Source organism: Zalophus californianus, chromosome 9, assembly GCF_009762305.2.
Source record: "Zalophus californianus isolate mZalCal1 chromosome 9, mZalCal1.pri.v2, whole genome shotgun sequence".
Classification (NCBI taxonomy): Eukaryota; Metazoa; Chordata; class Mammalia; order Carnivora; family Otariidae; genus Zalophus; species Zalophus californianus.
Genome location: NC_045603.1, coordinates 19888518 through 19903409, shown reverse-complemented (window position 1 = coordinate 19903409; position 14892 = coordinate 19888518). Strand labels below are relative to the sequence as shown.

General features: G+C 41.9%; 1 protein-coding gene across 1 annotated transcript in view; it reads left to right on the top strand.

Annotated features, from left to right (window-relative positions):
- DRAM1 (DNA damage regulated autophagy modulator 1) overlaps positions 1 to 14233 on the top strand; it is a 42479-nt gene extending 28246 nt beyond the window's left edge. Inside the window, exons 5-7 of the mRNA XM_027593327.2 lie at positions 603 to 661; positions 12134 to 12226; positions 12800 to 14233. Coding sequence (XP_027449128.1) covers positions 603 to 661; positions 12134 to 12226; positions 12800 to 12844 — 197 coding nt within the window. The 3' untranslated portion in view covers positions 12845 to 14233. The remainder of the gene's footprint in view (positions 1 to 602; positions 662 to 12133; positions 12227 to 12799) is intronic.
- The last annotated feature ends 659 nt before the right edge of the window (positions 14234 to 14892 follow it).

Here is a 14892-nt window from a genome sequence, read left to right as displayed (position 1 = left end):
CACTGTTTGGCCTCTCTAGGTCAGAGGTAGGATGTATCTCTTTGATTTGTAAACCCTTTAGTCCGGGAAGGAAGGACTCCGTTTATACCCAAGGACTTGATGGAATAAGTCTTTTTTAAAGACAGTAATGTGAATCTGTAGCTTGTTTTTGTAGAAGGACCTTGGTAGTTTGTGATGCTTTGATACTTTGAAATGTTAATTTTTCCTTAAAGCTGTTGCCTTGAAAATAGGATTTTAGGGAAAGAGTATTTTTATTCAATACTTTTGTTTAGGGAAAATAGTATTTTAAGGAAAAAGTACCCAACTGTCATTTTGACCAAATTTAAAAAGCACAGTGGAGCAAAATGGAGCCACAGAAGAAAATTTGACTATACGTAACCGAAAAGGTATTGCTAAAGAACGACTATAAATCCATGTTATAATTTAAATGCTATCACAATTGAACTTAAGCTTTGAGATTATAAGAAGCTGACATAACATTTCTGATTGCAGAAATGTTGGTATTAACATTTTCACACGGTGTGATGATTATTAGAAGAATAGTCTTAACATTAAAAGACCTGTATTTTTTTGGAGCTTCCTTAACGATTTCCCTTTTTTAGTGATTGCCTGTGCTTCACTAATTTCTATAACCAAGCTGGAGTGGAATCCCAAAGAAAAGGTAAAATTTAACTCGTCTTCATTATGATTGCTGAACCTGGTTCCTGGGAATTATTTTCAAAATTTTGAGTTCCTAATTGAATTTCCTCATCAAAAGAGGTCAGGCACTTAATGGTAGGGGCTGCTGTGAATTAAGGTGTATGGAGGTCCAAGGAAACAGGGAGTGGTAAGCAGAGAAGATGAGACCTGCTCCAGCACAGAGGGCTTTTGTTTCAGGATGAACTGGAGAATAAATTATCTGTGCGGGCGAGGAGTTTGTGCAAAGCTGTAAGAGGTAGGCAGAGAGACAGGAGTCTCTCTCACCTACCCACGTAGGTGACCCAAATAAGCTATTGAAGGCTTTTGAACAGGCAAGTACATTGAAAGAGTATTAGCGGGTACCTATTAGTCAGAAGCAACCCTGGGATAAAGGACTGAGGGGAGAGCCTGGAGTTAGGGTGGCAGGGAGAAGGCAGTTCTCTAGTTTAGATTTCAAATCAGGATTGGCCTAGGGGTCTCAACATCACTCATCATCAGGGGAATGCAGATCAAAACCACAATGAGATAGCACCTCACACCTGTCAGAATGGCTAAAATCAACAACACAAAAACAACAAGTATTTGTGGGTATGTGGAGAAAAAGGAACCCTCGTGCACTGCTGGTGGGAATGCAGACTGGTGCAGCCACTGTGGAAAACAGTATGGAGATTCCTCAAAAAGTTAAAAATAGAACTAGCATATGGTCCAGTAATCACAGTACTGGGTATTTACCCCCAAAATACAAAAACGTTAATTCAAAGAGGTGCATGCACCCCTATGTTTATTGCAGCATTATCTCCAACATCCAAATTATGGAAGTAGCCCAAATGTCCATCCATAGATGAATGGACAAAGAAGATGTGGTATATATACACAATGGAATATTACTCAGCCATAAAAAGAATGAAATCTTGCCATTTGCAATGACATGGTTGGAGCTAGAGAGTATAACGCTAAGCGAATAAGTCCGAGAAAGACAAAAAACATATGATTTCACTCATATATATATGTGGAATTTAAGAAACAAAACAAACGGACAAAGGGAAAAAAAAAGTGAGAAAGAGAGAGACAAACCAAGAAACAGACTCTTAATTATAGAGAACAAACTGATGGTTATCGGAGGGACAGTGGGTGGGGGGCGATGGGTGAAACAGGTGAAGGGGATTAAGGAGGGCACTTGCTGTGATGAGCACCAGGTGATGTATGGAAGTGTTGAATCACTATGTTGTACACCTGAAACTAATGTAACACTGTATGTTAACTATACAGAAATTAAAATTAAAAACTTAAAAATAGTGAATAAAAAAAGATTAGCCTAGGGTAGAAGTACAAAGGGGAAATATTTATGGGCGTTGGCAAGTGACAGACATGAGAATAGAAGGACATGAAGAATCAAAGAGGACTTTCAGATATTATCTTGGGGGAAGCAAAGAATCTGTCCCTGTGAGCAGAGAGAAGCAGAGTCCCAAACAGGAACAAATGATTCCATGAGGGAAGGTGGGTGGGTTTGGGTTTAGAACTGTTGAACCTGAGGTTATAGTGAAACATTAAGGAGAACTGCCCAGTTACTTGTGGGACTAGACCCGTGCGGGTACTGGGAACCATCAGGGCACAGGGTGGAGTGGTAATTTCCAGCCCAAACATCAGAACACCTGGAATTGAATGTTTGGAATTGAGATGGACTCATGCCACGAGGTACGCATAGTGGTGGCTCATCTAGATGCCATATGGGGAATGAATGATGCCCAGGAGAGGGGAGTTGGTGGGAGAACAGCAGTTTGTTTTTCAAGGGGCAGGGTAGTTACTGATGTTTTTCCAAAAAGCAGTTTCAGTAAAATGTTGGCTTTAGGCCAATTGCAGGAGGGTAAAGAAAGGGTGAGAGGGGTTTCATTCATTCAGCCACCAATGAATGTTTGGAGGAGAGAGGAAGAGGAGAAATGACATGGTGGCTAGAGGGCCAGTGGGATCAGGGGATTTTCCACGGCAGGGTTCTGGCATGTGATGGAAGCCTGCAGGAGACAACGGAGAAGGGGCACCTGGGTGGCTCAGTCGCTGAAGCATCTGCCTTCAGCTCAAGTCACGATCTCAGTGTCCTGGGATCCAGCCCTGCTTCCAGCTCCCTGCTCAGCGGGGAGTCCGCTTCTCCCTCTGCCTCCTTGCCCTGGGCTCATGCTCTTCCTCACCCTCTTCAGACTCTGGAGAGACTGGAGGTGGTGAGGAAGAGAATGATCCAGGCAGAAGTTAAAAAAAAAAAAAAAAGTCCTTTCTGAAAGCGAGACCTCACAGCAGGGCGGCTTTGGATGTACTTTACCAATTCAGCCACTGGAGGGAGACCTTCCACCACAAATCAAACAAAACCAGCTGCTGGGAAGAATTCATCAGAGTATATCCCCCAGGCAATTAAAAATTGTTTTTCATTTCATTTTCTATCTTAAAAATGTGAAAAGTACCTCATTTCCTGTTCATGCCATAAATTACCATTGCTGCTCTTGTATTGCTTTCTGGTCCCAGTATCAATGAATGCACACAAAACCCTTTACATTAATTCACTGAATGGAATAACGGCTTAGGTACTGCCCCAAACTTCTGTGGCGTTCTTGGGAGCTTGTGTAGCACACTCCTGTGCATTCACTTACTTGGTAGGGATGGTGAGAATTCTAATATCATTCTCTCATGTCATGTAGCAAGGAGATTAGAGCTTTGCCTGCATTCCCACAAGCGTAGTGGAAGAGTCTGCACTCCTAGTTCAGTGTGCTTTCATTAAATATGCTAAAGAAATCGAACGATAAAGGATGGTCACCAAAAGGAGGTGGGGCCTCAGTTCTCTACCCCCAGAGCAGGCTGATCGGTTCTCCTGGTGTGAGCTGGATGAGGACCGGGATGGATATGAACATGCATGGGGAGAGTGAGGAGTGCTGTCTGTGAGAGTTTGATGCACTGCAGTGAAATCTTCACTGGATCAGAGAAAGCACCTGTCACCATGGAACCAACCTGCAACCCACCATATTTGTGTGTTCATGTGTGTAACCTATAGCAGAGCAGAGTGAAGTCTGAAAAAAAATAGTTCACTATTTGAAATCAGAGAACTGATGACAGTCCACAGGCCTAATCTGGCATGTGGGCTCAAGTCAGAATGCAGACATGCAGTTTGCACTCAGTGTTTATTTTATTATAGTTAAGTAGGTTCCACACCCAGTGTGGAACTCACAACCTGGGCTTGAACTCTCAACCCTGAGATCAAGACTTGAGCTGAGATCAAGAGTCGGACGCTTAACTGACTAAGCCACCCAGGCCACCTTTGGATGGTGTTTAAAAATGCTTTTAAAGTAATTTACCACATTTAAAAATCAGGAGAGATCACACGACACACACACACACACACACACACACATTAAGATTTCTTTTTTTTTAAATTTTTATTGTTATGTTAATCACCATATATTACATCATTTGTTTTGGTGTACTGTTCCATGATTCATTGTTTGTTCATAACACCCAGTGCTCCACGCAGAATGTGCCCTCCTCAATACCCATCACCAGGCTGACCCATCCCCCCACCCTCTCCCCTCTAGAACCCTGTTTGTTTTTAAGAGTCCATCATCTCTCCTGGTTCATCTCCCCCTCTGACTTACTCCCCTTCATTCTTCCTCTCCTGCTATCTTCTTCTTTTTCTTTTTTCTTAAAATATGTTGCGTTATTTGTTTCAGAAGTACAGACCTGTGATTCAACAGTCTTGCACAATTCACAGCGCTCACCGTAGCACATATCTTCGCCAATGTCCATCACCCAGCCACCCCATCCCTCCCACCCCCGACCACTCCAGCAACCCTCAGTTTGTTCCTGAGATTAAGAATTCCTCATATCAGTGAGGTCATATGATACATGTCTTTCTCTGATTGACTTATTTCACTCAGCATAACACCCTCCAGTTCCATCCACGTCGTTGCAAATGGCAAGATCTCATTCCTTTTGATGGCTGCATAATATTCCATGGTGTATATATACCACCTCTTCTTTATCCATTCATCTGTCGATGGACATCTTGGCTCTTTCCACAGTTTGGCTATTGTGGACATTGCTGCTATAAACATTGGGGTGCACGTACCCCTTCGGGTCCCTACATTTGTATCTTTGGGGTAAATACCCAGGAGTGCAATTGCTGGATCGAATGGTAGCTCTAATTTCAACTGTTTGAGGAACCTCCATACTGTTTTCCAGAGGGGTTGCACCAGCTTGCATTCCCACCACCAGTGTAGGAGGGTTCCCCTTTCTCCACTTCCCCGCCAACCTCTGTCGTTCCCTGACTTGTTAATTTTAGCCATTCTGACGGGTGTGAGGTGGTATCTCATTGAGGTTTTGATTTGGATTTCCCTGATGCCGAGCGATGTTGAGCACTTTTTCATGTGTCTGTTGGCCATTTGGATGTCTTCTTTGGAAAAATGTCTGTTCATGTCTTCTGCCCATTTCTTGATTGGATTATTTGTTCTTTGGGTGTTGAGTTTGATAAGTTCTTTATAGATTTTGGATACTAGCCCTTTATCTGATATGTCATTTGCAAATATTTTCTCCCATCCTGTCGGTTGTCTTTTGGTTTTGTGGACTGTTTCTTTTGCTGTGCAAAAGCTTTTTATCTTGATGAAATCCCAATAGTTCATTTTTGCCTTGGCTTCCTGTGCCTTTGGTGATATTTTTAGGAAGAAGTTGCTGCGGCTGAGGTCGAAGAGGTTGCTACCTGTGTTCTCCTTTAGGATTTGGATGGACTCCTGTCTCACGTTTAGGTCTTTCAACCATTTGGAGTCTATTTTTGTGTGTGGTATAAGGAAATGGTCCAGTTTCATTCTTCTGCATGTGGCTGTCCAATTTTCCCAACACCATTTGTTGAAGAGACTGTCTTTTTTCCATTGGACATTCTTTCCTGCTTTGTCAAAGATGAGTTGACCATAGAGTTGAGGGTCCATTTCTGGGCTCTTGATTCTGTTCCATTGATCTATGTGTCTGTTTTTGTGCCAGTACCATACTGTCTTGATGATGACAGCTTTGTAATAGAGCTGGAAGTCCGGAATTGTGATGCCGCCAGCTTTGCTTTTCTTTTTCAATATTCCTCTGGCTATTCGGGGTCTCTTCTGGTTCCATACAAATTTTAGGATTATTTGTTCCATTTCTTTGAAAAAAGTGGATGGTATTTTGATGGGGATTGCATTGAATGTGTAGATTGCTCTAGGTAGCATTGACATCTTCACAATGTTCGTTCTTCCAATCCATGAGCATGGAACGTTTTTCCATTTCTTTGTGTCTTCTTCAATTTCTTTCCTGAGTATTTTATAGTTTTCTGAGTACAGATCCTTTGCCTCTTTGGTTAAATTTATTCCTAGGTATCTTATGCTTTTGGGTGCAATTGTGAATGGGATCGACTCCTTGATTTGTCTCTCTTCTGTCTTGTTGTTGGTGTATAGGAATGCCACTGATTTCTGTGCATTGATTTTATAGCCTGCTACTTGACTGAATTCCTGTGTGAGTTCTAGCAGTTTTGGGGTGGAGTCTTTTGGGTTTTCCACATAAAGTATCATATCATCTGCAAAGAGTGAGAGTTTGACTTCCTCTCTGCCGATTTGGATGCCTTTGATTTCTTTTTGTTGTCTGATTGCTGTGGCTAGGACTTCTAATACTATGTTGAATAGCAGTGGTGAGAGTGGACATCCCTGCCGCGTTCCTGACCTTAGGGGAAAAGATCTCAGCTTTTCCCCATTGAGAATGATATTCGCTGTAGGTTTTTCGTAGATGGCTTTTATGATATTGAGGTATGTACCCGCTGTCCCTATACTCTGAAGAGTTTTGATCCAGAAAGGGTGCTGTACTTTGTCAAATGCTTTTTCTGCATCTATTGAGAGGATCATATGATTCTTGTTCTTTCTTTTGTTAATGTATTTGATCACGTTGCCTGATTTGCGGATGTTGAACCAGCCTTGCAGCCCAGGGATAAATCCCACTTGGTCATGGTGAATACTCCTTTTCATGTACTGTTGGATCCTCTTGGCTAGTATTTTGGTGAGAATTTTTGCATCCATGTTCATCAAGGATATTGGTCTCTAATTCTCCTTTTTGATGGGATCTTTGTCTGGTTTTGGGATCAAGGTAATGGTGGCTTCATAAAATGAGTTTGGAAGTTTTCCTTCCATTTCTATTGTTTGGAACAGTTTCAGGAGAATAGGTATTAATTCTTCTTGAAATGTCTGATAGAAGTCCCCTGGGAAGCCATCTGGCCCTGGGCTTTTGTTTCTTGGGAAATTTTTGATGACTGCTTCAATTTCCTTAGTGGTTATAGGTCTGTTCAGGTTTTCTCTTTCTTCCTGGTTCAGTTTTGGTAGTTGATACATCTCTAGGAATGCACCCATTTCTTCCAGGTTATCTAATTTGCTGGCATAGAGTTGCTCATAATATGTTCTTATAATTGTTTGTATTTCTTTGGTGTTGGTTGTGATCTTCCTCTTTCATTCATGATTTTGTTGATTTGGGTCATTTCTCTTTTCTTTTGGATCAGTCTGGCCAGGGGTTTATCAATCTTGTTAATTCTTTCAAAGAACCAGCTCCTAGTTTCGTTGATCTGTTCTACTGTTCTTTTGGTTTCTATTTCATTGATTTCTGCTCTGATCTTTATTATTTCTCTTCTCGTGCTGGGTTTAGGCTTTATTTGCTGTTCTTTCTCCAGCTCCTTTAGGTGTAGGGTTAGATTGTGTATTTGAGACCTTTCTTGTTTCTTGAGAAAGGCTTGTATTGCTATATACTTTCCTCTCAGGACTGCCTTTGCTGTATCCCAAAGATTTTGGACAGTTGTGTTTTCATTTTCATTGGTTTCCATGAATTTTTTTAATTCTTCTTTAATTTCCTGGTTGACCCATTCATTCTTTAGTAGGATGCGCTTTAGCCTCCATGTATTTGAGTTCTTTCCGACTTTCCTCTTGTGATTGAGTTCTAGTTTCAAAGCATTGTGGTCTGAAAATATGCAGGGAATGATCCCAATCTTTTGGTACCAGTTGAGACCTGATTTGTGACCTAGGATGTGATCAATTCTGGAGAATGTTCCATGGGCACTAGAGAAGAATGTGTATTCCGTTGCTTTGGGATGGAATGTTCTGAATATGTCTGTGAAGTCCATTTGGTCCAGTGTGTCATTTAAAGTCTTTATTTCCTTGTTGATCTTTTGCTTAGATGATCTGTCCATTTCAGTGAGGGGGGTGTTAAAGTCCCCTACTATTATTGTATTGTTGTCAATGTGTTTCTTTGCTTTTGTTATTAATTGCCTTATATAATTGGCTGCTCCCATGTTCGGGGCATAGATATTTACAATTGTTAGATCTTCTTGTTGGACAGACCCTTTAAGTAGGATATAGTGTCCTTCCTCATCTCTTATTACAGTCTTTGTTTTAAAATCTAGTTTGTCTGATATAAGGATTGCCACCCCAGCTTTCTTTTGGTGTCCATTAGCATGGTACATGGTTTTCCACCCCCTCACTTTCAATCTGGGGTGTCTTTGGGTCTAAAATGAGTCTCTTGCAGACAGCATATGGATGGGTCTTGTTTTTTAATCCAATCTGATAGCCTCTGTCTTTTGATTGGGGCATTGAGCCCATTTACATTCAGGGTAACTATTGAAAGGTATGAATTTAGTGCCATTGTATTGCCTGTAAGGTGACTGTTACTGTATGTTGTCTGTGTTCCTTTCTGATCTTTGCTGCTTTTAGGCTCTCTCTTTGCTTAGAGGACCCCTTTCAATATTTCTTGGAGGGCTGGTTTCATGTTTGCAAATTCCTTTAGTTTTTGTTTGTTCTGGAAGCTTTTTATCTCCCCTTCTATTTTCAATGACAGCCTAGCTGGATATAGTATTCTTGGCTGCATATTTTTCTAGTTTAGTGCTCTGAAGATATCTTGCCAGTCCTTTCTGGCCTGCCAGGTCTCTGTGGATAGGTCTGTTGCCAATCTAATATTTTTACCATTGTAGGTTACATATCTCTTCTCCCGAGCTGCTTTCAGGATTTTCTCTTTGTCTCTGAGACTCGTAAGTTTTACTATTAGATGTCGGGGTGTTGACCTATTTTTATTGATTTTGAGAGGGGTTCTCTGTGCCTCCTGGATTTTGATACCTGTTTCCTTCCTCACATTAGGGAAGTTCTCTGCTATTATTTGCTCCAATATACCTTCTGACCCTCTCTCTCTTTCTTCTTCTTCTGGGATCCCAATTATTCTAATGTTGTTTCGTCTTATCGAATCACTTATCTCTCGAGTTCTGCCCTCGTGATCCTGTAGTTGTTTCTCCCTCTTTTTCTCAGCCTCTTTACTTTCCATCATTTGGTCTTCTATATCACTGATTCTCTCTTCTGCCTCATTTATCCTAGCAGTTAGTGCCCCCATTTTTGATTGCACCTCATTAATAGCCTTTTTGATTTCGACTTGGTTAGATTTTAGTTCTTTTATTTCTCCAGAAAGGGTTTCTCTAATAACTTCCACGCTTTTTTCAAGCCCAGCTAGTATCTTTAAAGTCATGATTCTGAACTCTAGGTCCGACTTCGTACTAATGTCCGTATCGAGTAGGTCCCTGGCTGATGGTACTACCTCTTGTTCTTTTTGCTGAGGTGATTTTTTTCGTCTTGTCATTTTGTCCAGAGGAGAATAGATGAATGAGAGAACAAAATGCTAACAGGTTTACAACGTCCCCAGTAAATATACTGTATACAAATCAGAAAAGACCTGAAACCAGGGGAAAAGAAAGGGAAAGAAAGAAAAAAGAAAGAGAAAAAAAAAAGATAAAAACAAAAACAGAACAATACAAAAAAAGCAGAATGTGATCAAATATGATCAGGGTAGTGCATAGATCAGTGCCACACACTAGATTTTGGGCGTATTTTCGTCTGTTAGAAAAAAGTGCCTCCTAAAATTTTAAAGGAAGAAATACATATATGTACAAAATAAGGGTTGATACAATGAAGGGATAGAAGATGACTGTAAAGATGAAAATTATAAAAGATTTTATAAAAGGACTTGATAAGATAAGAAGTTGTTCGAAAAAAGAAAGAAGATTTAAAAAAAAAGAAAAAGGGACAGAATGTGATCAGGCAGGAGACTAGAACAGAACCATACACTAGTGATTTAGGGTATATTTTTATCTGTTAGAAGAAACTATCTCAAAATTTTAAAGAGAGAACAACTTATATATATGCCAAAAATAAGGGTAACTACTATGAAGTGATAAAATACGACTCTAAAAATGAAAAATAAATTTTTTTTTTTAAAAAGAGATTGATAAGATGTTGGTTGAAAAAGGGAAAAAGAAAAAGAAAAAAAAACAGTTAACAAAAATTAACTTTGATGAACTAATGAATCATGGTAAAAAAAAGCCATGAATTCTATGTGCAGTATTCCCCTAGCGCTGGAGTTCTCTCGTTCTCCTTGATCGGTAAACTTGGTCTTGGCTTGCTGGCTGTTCGTGCTGATCTTCTGGGGAGGGGCCTGTTGCTGTGGTTTCCAAATGTCTTTGCCGGAGGCTGAATTGCCCTGCCCTTGTCGGTCCGGGCTAAGCAAGCTGCTCAGGTTTGATCTCAGGAGCTTTTGTTCCCTGCAAGCTCTCCGTACAGTCTTGGAGGACCAGGGCAAAAATGGTGGCCTCCCAATCTCCACCCGGAGGAGCTGAGAACTCGGGGCCCCGCTCCTCAGTGCGCCCCCAGAGAAAAGCAGTCACTCCCTTGTCCCTGGTCTCCGGCCGCACTCCGTGCTCACCCGGCCTGTGACCGAGCGTTTGTATCTGTGGCACCCGACCCCGTGTGGAGTCTCCAAACCCAGCAGATCCCTGTGGTGCGTTCCCGCGCCGCTCCTCCCCGGGAAGGAAGGGGAGTCTCCCCGGATCTGCCGCCTGTTGGGTCCCTGCTGCAGGAACAGTGGCCCAACTGGGCCGCGGATCACAGTTTATGGCAACCCCAAGCTGAGAGCCCGCGCCTCAGCTCCGTCTCCGCAACTGGCTTCCCCGCTCCGATACCTGGGAGCTCTGGTGCACTCAGGCTCCCCCGGTCTTTCTGTGACCCCAAGGGTCCTGAGACCCCACTGTCCCTCGAGGGTTCCACCCCCGCTTAGCCACTGGAGCAACGTCCCTCCGTGGAGCCGGCTTCTAAAAGGTCCGATTTTGTGCTCCGCGGCTCTATCACTTGCCAGAAGCGGCCGGCAGAGGCCCCTTCCCCGCCGTCTATCCTCCCGAATATCGCCTCGGATTCACTTCTCCGCACGTCCTACCTTCCAGTAAGTGGTCGCTTCTCTGTTCAGAGAGTTGTTGCTACTCTCCTCTTTGATCTCCTGTTGAGTTCGTAGGTGTTCAGAATGGTTTGATCCCTATTCAGCTGAATTCCTGAGACCAGACGAAATCTAGGTCTCCTACTCCTCCGCCATCTTGCTCCGCCTCCACGTTAAGATTTCTTAATCTCTCAAAGCAGCACGGGGGTCATATTTTCTCATTTCGTGAAAATGGAATTGAGCTGATTAGGAGTGGGTTCCCTGTCCTCTCTCTTTTTGCAACCATCAGTTCCATTTATTTTTATTCTTTGGCCTCCATAGGAGGAACTCCCAATTAAAGCCTCCACTCTTGCTTTCCATTCTCTCATCTCTGCCCCCAATAAGGTAAGGTACCATATTGATGTCTCCTTAGCCTTTGCTCTGTGGATGTGTTCCGATAGGACATTTTCTATAGTAACAGAGAAACACAACACCCAGTGAAGACAGCCACGCTCCTCTGCATGCGAGCACTCATTCTTTTTAATAAGGGCCCAAAAGCTGACTCGATGTTTTTTAAAGCATGCATTTCAACTTAGGGATTCCTAGCAGTGGGAGAGCAAGTCACGCCTTGAGTGGAAAGATTTTCTTCTCTCTCTGTCTTTTTTTAAGATTTTATTTATTCATTCGAGAGACAGAGATACAGAGAAAGAGAGAGAGAGAGCATGAGCAGGGAGAGAGGCAGAGGGAGAGGAAGAAGCAGGCTCCCCACTGAGCCAGGAGCCCGATGTGGGGCTTGATGTGGGGTTGGATCCCAGGACCCTGGGATCATGACCTGAGCCTAAGGCAGACGCTTAACCATCTGAGCCACCTAGGCACCCCAGTTTTTTCTTCTCTTGAGTCCAAATTTGCTTCCCAGTCTCAGCCATTCTGTGGCCCTTATTCTGCCTTTTTGAAGTGCATAGACTAAGTCTTAAAACCAGAGTGTATGAGAGCCTGAAGAACTTTTGGGATAATTGCGTTCATGTTCTCATTGGGCAGGTGCCCTGATGTTCATCCACCTGCCCTTGCTCACTGCGTTTTCTCAAGGAGTTGACTTATGCTCACCCGACAACTTTCCTCTCTGGTCCGACCAGCTTTTTATTTCAGTACATACACTACAGTGAACGTATTTTGGCTATTACTGTTTCTTTATTGTTGCTTTTAGGATTATATATATCACGTAGTGAGTGCAATCTGCGAATGGACAGTGGCCTTTGGTTTCATTTTCTACTTCCTAACATTCATCCACGATTTCCAGGTAGGTATTTACCGGTTCTATGTTATAAATTGCTGACAGTTAGGGTTAGGAGAACGCCATAGAACATTTCTGACACTTAAAAAAGGTAAGAGCACTATCTTTCTTTTAACCCTTATGTGTTTGAAAAGATATGTAAATATCATAGAGTTTAGTTTATTCCCTAAGGGAAGCATCTCTAACAGTTCTCCCAAACAATGACATTTTCATATGTTCTCTGTCCCCTGAATGCTCAGTCATATATCCTGGTTATTAGCTTTCTGAGGAGGCCTCGCTGACTAGTTCCAAGTAAAAGGAAATATGTCCTTTTAATAAAAATTTGTTGTTGAAAAATGTTTCCAAGGCAGAGAAGGTGGGACCTTAACAGGTTTGAGAACAGAGAAAATCGTGCATTTTGAAACAAGTGAATTCTTAGCTAAAAGGATATAGAAAACCAAGAAAATTCTTTCAGACCCAACTCAAACTCTGCCGAAACCATAGTGAGGTCATCTTGGAAGGGTCGGTGTGGAGCTGTGGGGAGTTGGTTGCTGGCACCGGTTTACTTTCTTTGAAACCTTTTCCTTTTGTTTTGAATAGAGTGTCACCCTAAGAATATCCACAGAAATCAATGATGATGTTTGAAGAAAGAAGAATGGTATCTCACTCAGTGAGAGTCGCAGACAATTTCTGGAAGCGGTAGGGAGGACAGACAGGGTTTCAGTGTTGCTCTGAGTGGAATGTATCTGCGGCACGTCCACGACTTGAATTTCTTTAAGAATTCCCAATACTTGTACTATTTCCAAAGGTATGTTTTCCTAGAGAATGTAGAGCATATATGGCATTGTAGCAATGTTTTTATAATTTTCCAAGTAGACACTTTTTTTACATGAACAAATTCATATGGAAAAGAAAAGGTGTTACAGAAAATGGAGAGCTCTTATTTTTGCACAGATTCTGTTTTGTGTTTTCTTTGTGTGTAAGTGATTTGTAGGAATACACTAAATGAGGAATTCACTAACAAGTAAAATCAGGGCATATTCATTTTTAAATTTTATTTTTAGAGAATGAACGGTCTAATTTTATATCATGATAGCATTTATAAAGTTTGATTTATAACAATCATAAAGATTTAGTTAACAAATGAACACTAACAAGGATACTCTGATTTTTAAGTGAACTAAGCAAAATGCTTCTATTGAAAGGCCTTACTTACTCTCTCTCTATGCACATTAACTCTAAGTGAACACAGAGGACCTCAGTTTTTAAATTCCGTCCCCCGTGGGCCTCCCTGCTCACAGAGCCACAGCTTTTACCCTTGTTGCCAACTGGCATTCCATAGTGGGCCCGATTTCAGGTGAGATGAATTCAGCAAAACAGATTAGAAAAGCCTTAGAACAACGATAAAATGGAGGTGAGCACCTGACAAGGAAAACGACACTGGATTCCGGATTGTTGTCCTGGCTGGATAAGCAAGGAGGGAAAGTATCTCAGGGACCATTTGTCGAAGGCAGGATTATGGGAAGAGACCTTTGGTCAATACTAAACCTCCACAAAAGCCAATCTGAAAAACATTAAAAAGACCATTGGTAAAACCACCCTTTATTGTCACCGGCATAAAGTGATCTACATACAGTCTGACTCAGAAGCTGAAACTCACGTCTGAAATTCATTTCCTGCCACTAAACCTGTGGAAGAGAATGTACGTCTGAGACAGAGGAGAAAGAGAGGGTGCAGGGTGCAGGTTATTTACTCCTTCTTTTAATGCCTGTGGCTGAATGTTTGCACACTGTATGAAATGGGAGTCGGTCCTTTATTAAGCATGACCGACAGACTCCACCTTCTCACCCAAAGCACAAATGACAAAGGAAAAGCAAATGGTTCCAGAGCGAGAAGTGGGCCTTGACAGCAGCCTCTTCGACCTCAGTTGCAGCAACTTCTTCCTAGAAACATTGCCAAAGACGAGGGAAGCAAGAGCAAAAATGAACTATTGGGACTTCATCAACATAAAATGCTTTTGCACAGCAAGGGAACCAGTCAACAAAACCAAAAGACAACTTACAGAATGGGAGAAGATATTTGCAAATGACATACCAGATAAAGGGCTAGTATCCAAAATCCATAAAGAACTTATCAAACTCAACACCCAAAGAACAAATAATCCAATCAAGAAATGGGCAGAAGACATGAACAGATATTTCTGCAAAGAAGATATCCAAATGGCCAACAGACACATGACAAAGTGCTCAACATCACTCAGCATCAGGGAAATCCAAATCAAAACCTCAATGAGATACCGCCTCAGTCAGTCAGAATGGCTAAAATTAACAAGTCAGGAAACGACAGATGTTGGCGAGGATGCGGAGAAAGGGGAACCCTCCTCCACTGTTGGTGCGAATGCAAGCTGGGGCAGCCACTCTGGAAAACAAGTATGGAGGTTCCTCAAAAAGTTGAAAATGGAGCTACCGTATGACCCAGCAATTGCACTACAGGGTATTTACCCTAAAGATACAAATGTAGTGATCCGAAGGGGCACATGCACCCCAATGTTTATAGCAGCAATGTCCACAATAGCCAAACTATGGAAAGAGTCTAGATGTCCATCAACAAATGAATGAATAAAGAAGATGTGGTATATATGCACAATGGAATAGTACGCAGCCATCAAAAATGAAATCTTTTCATTTGCAATG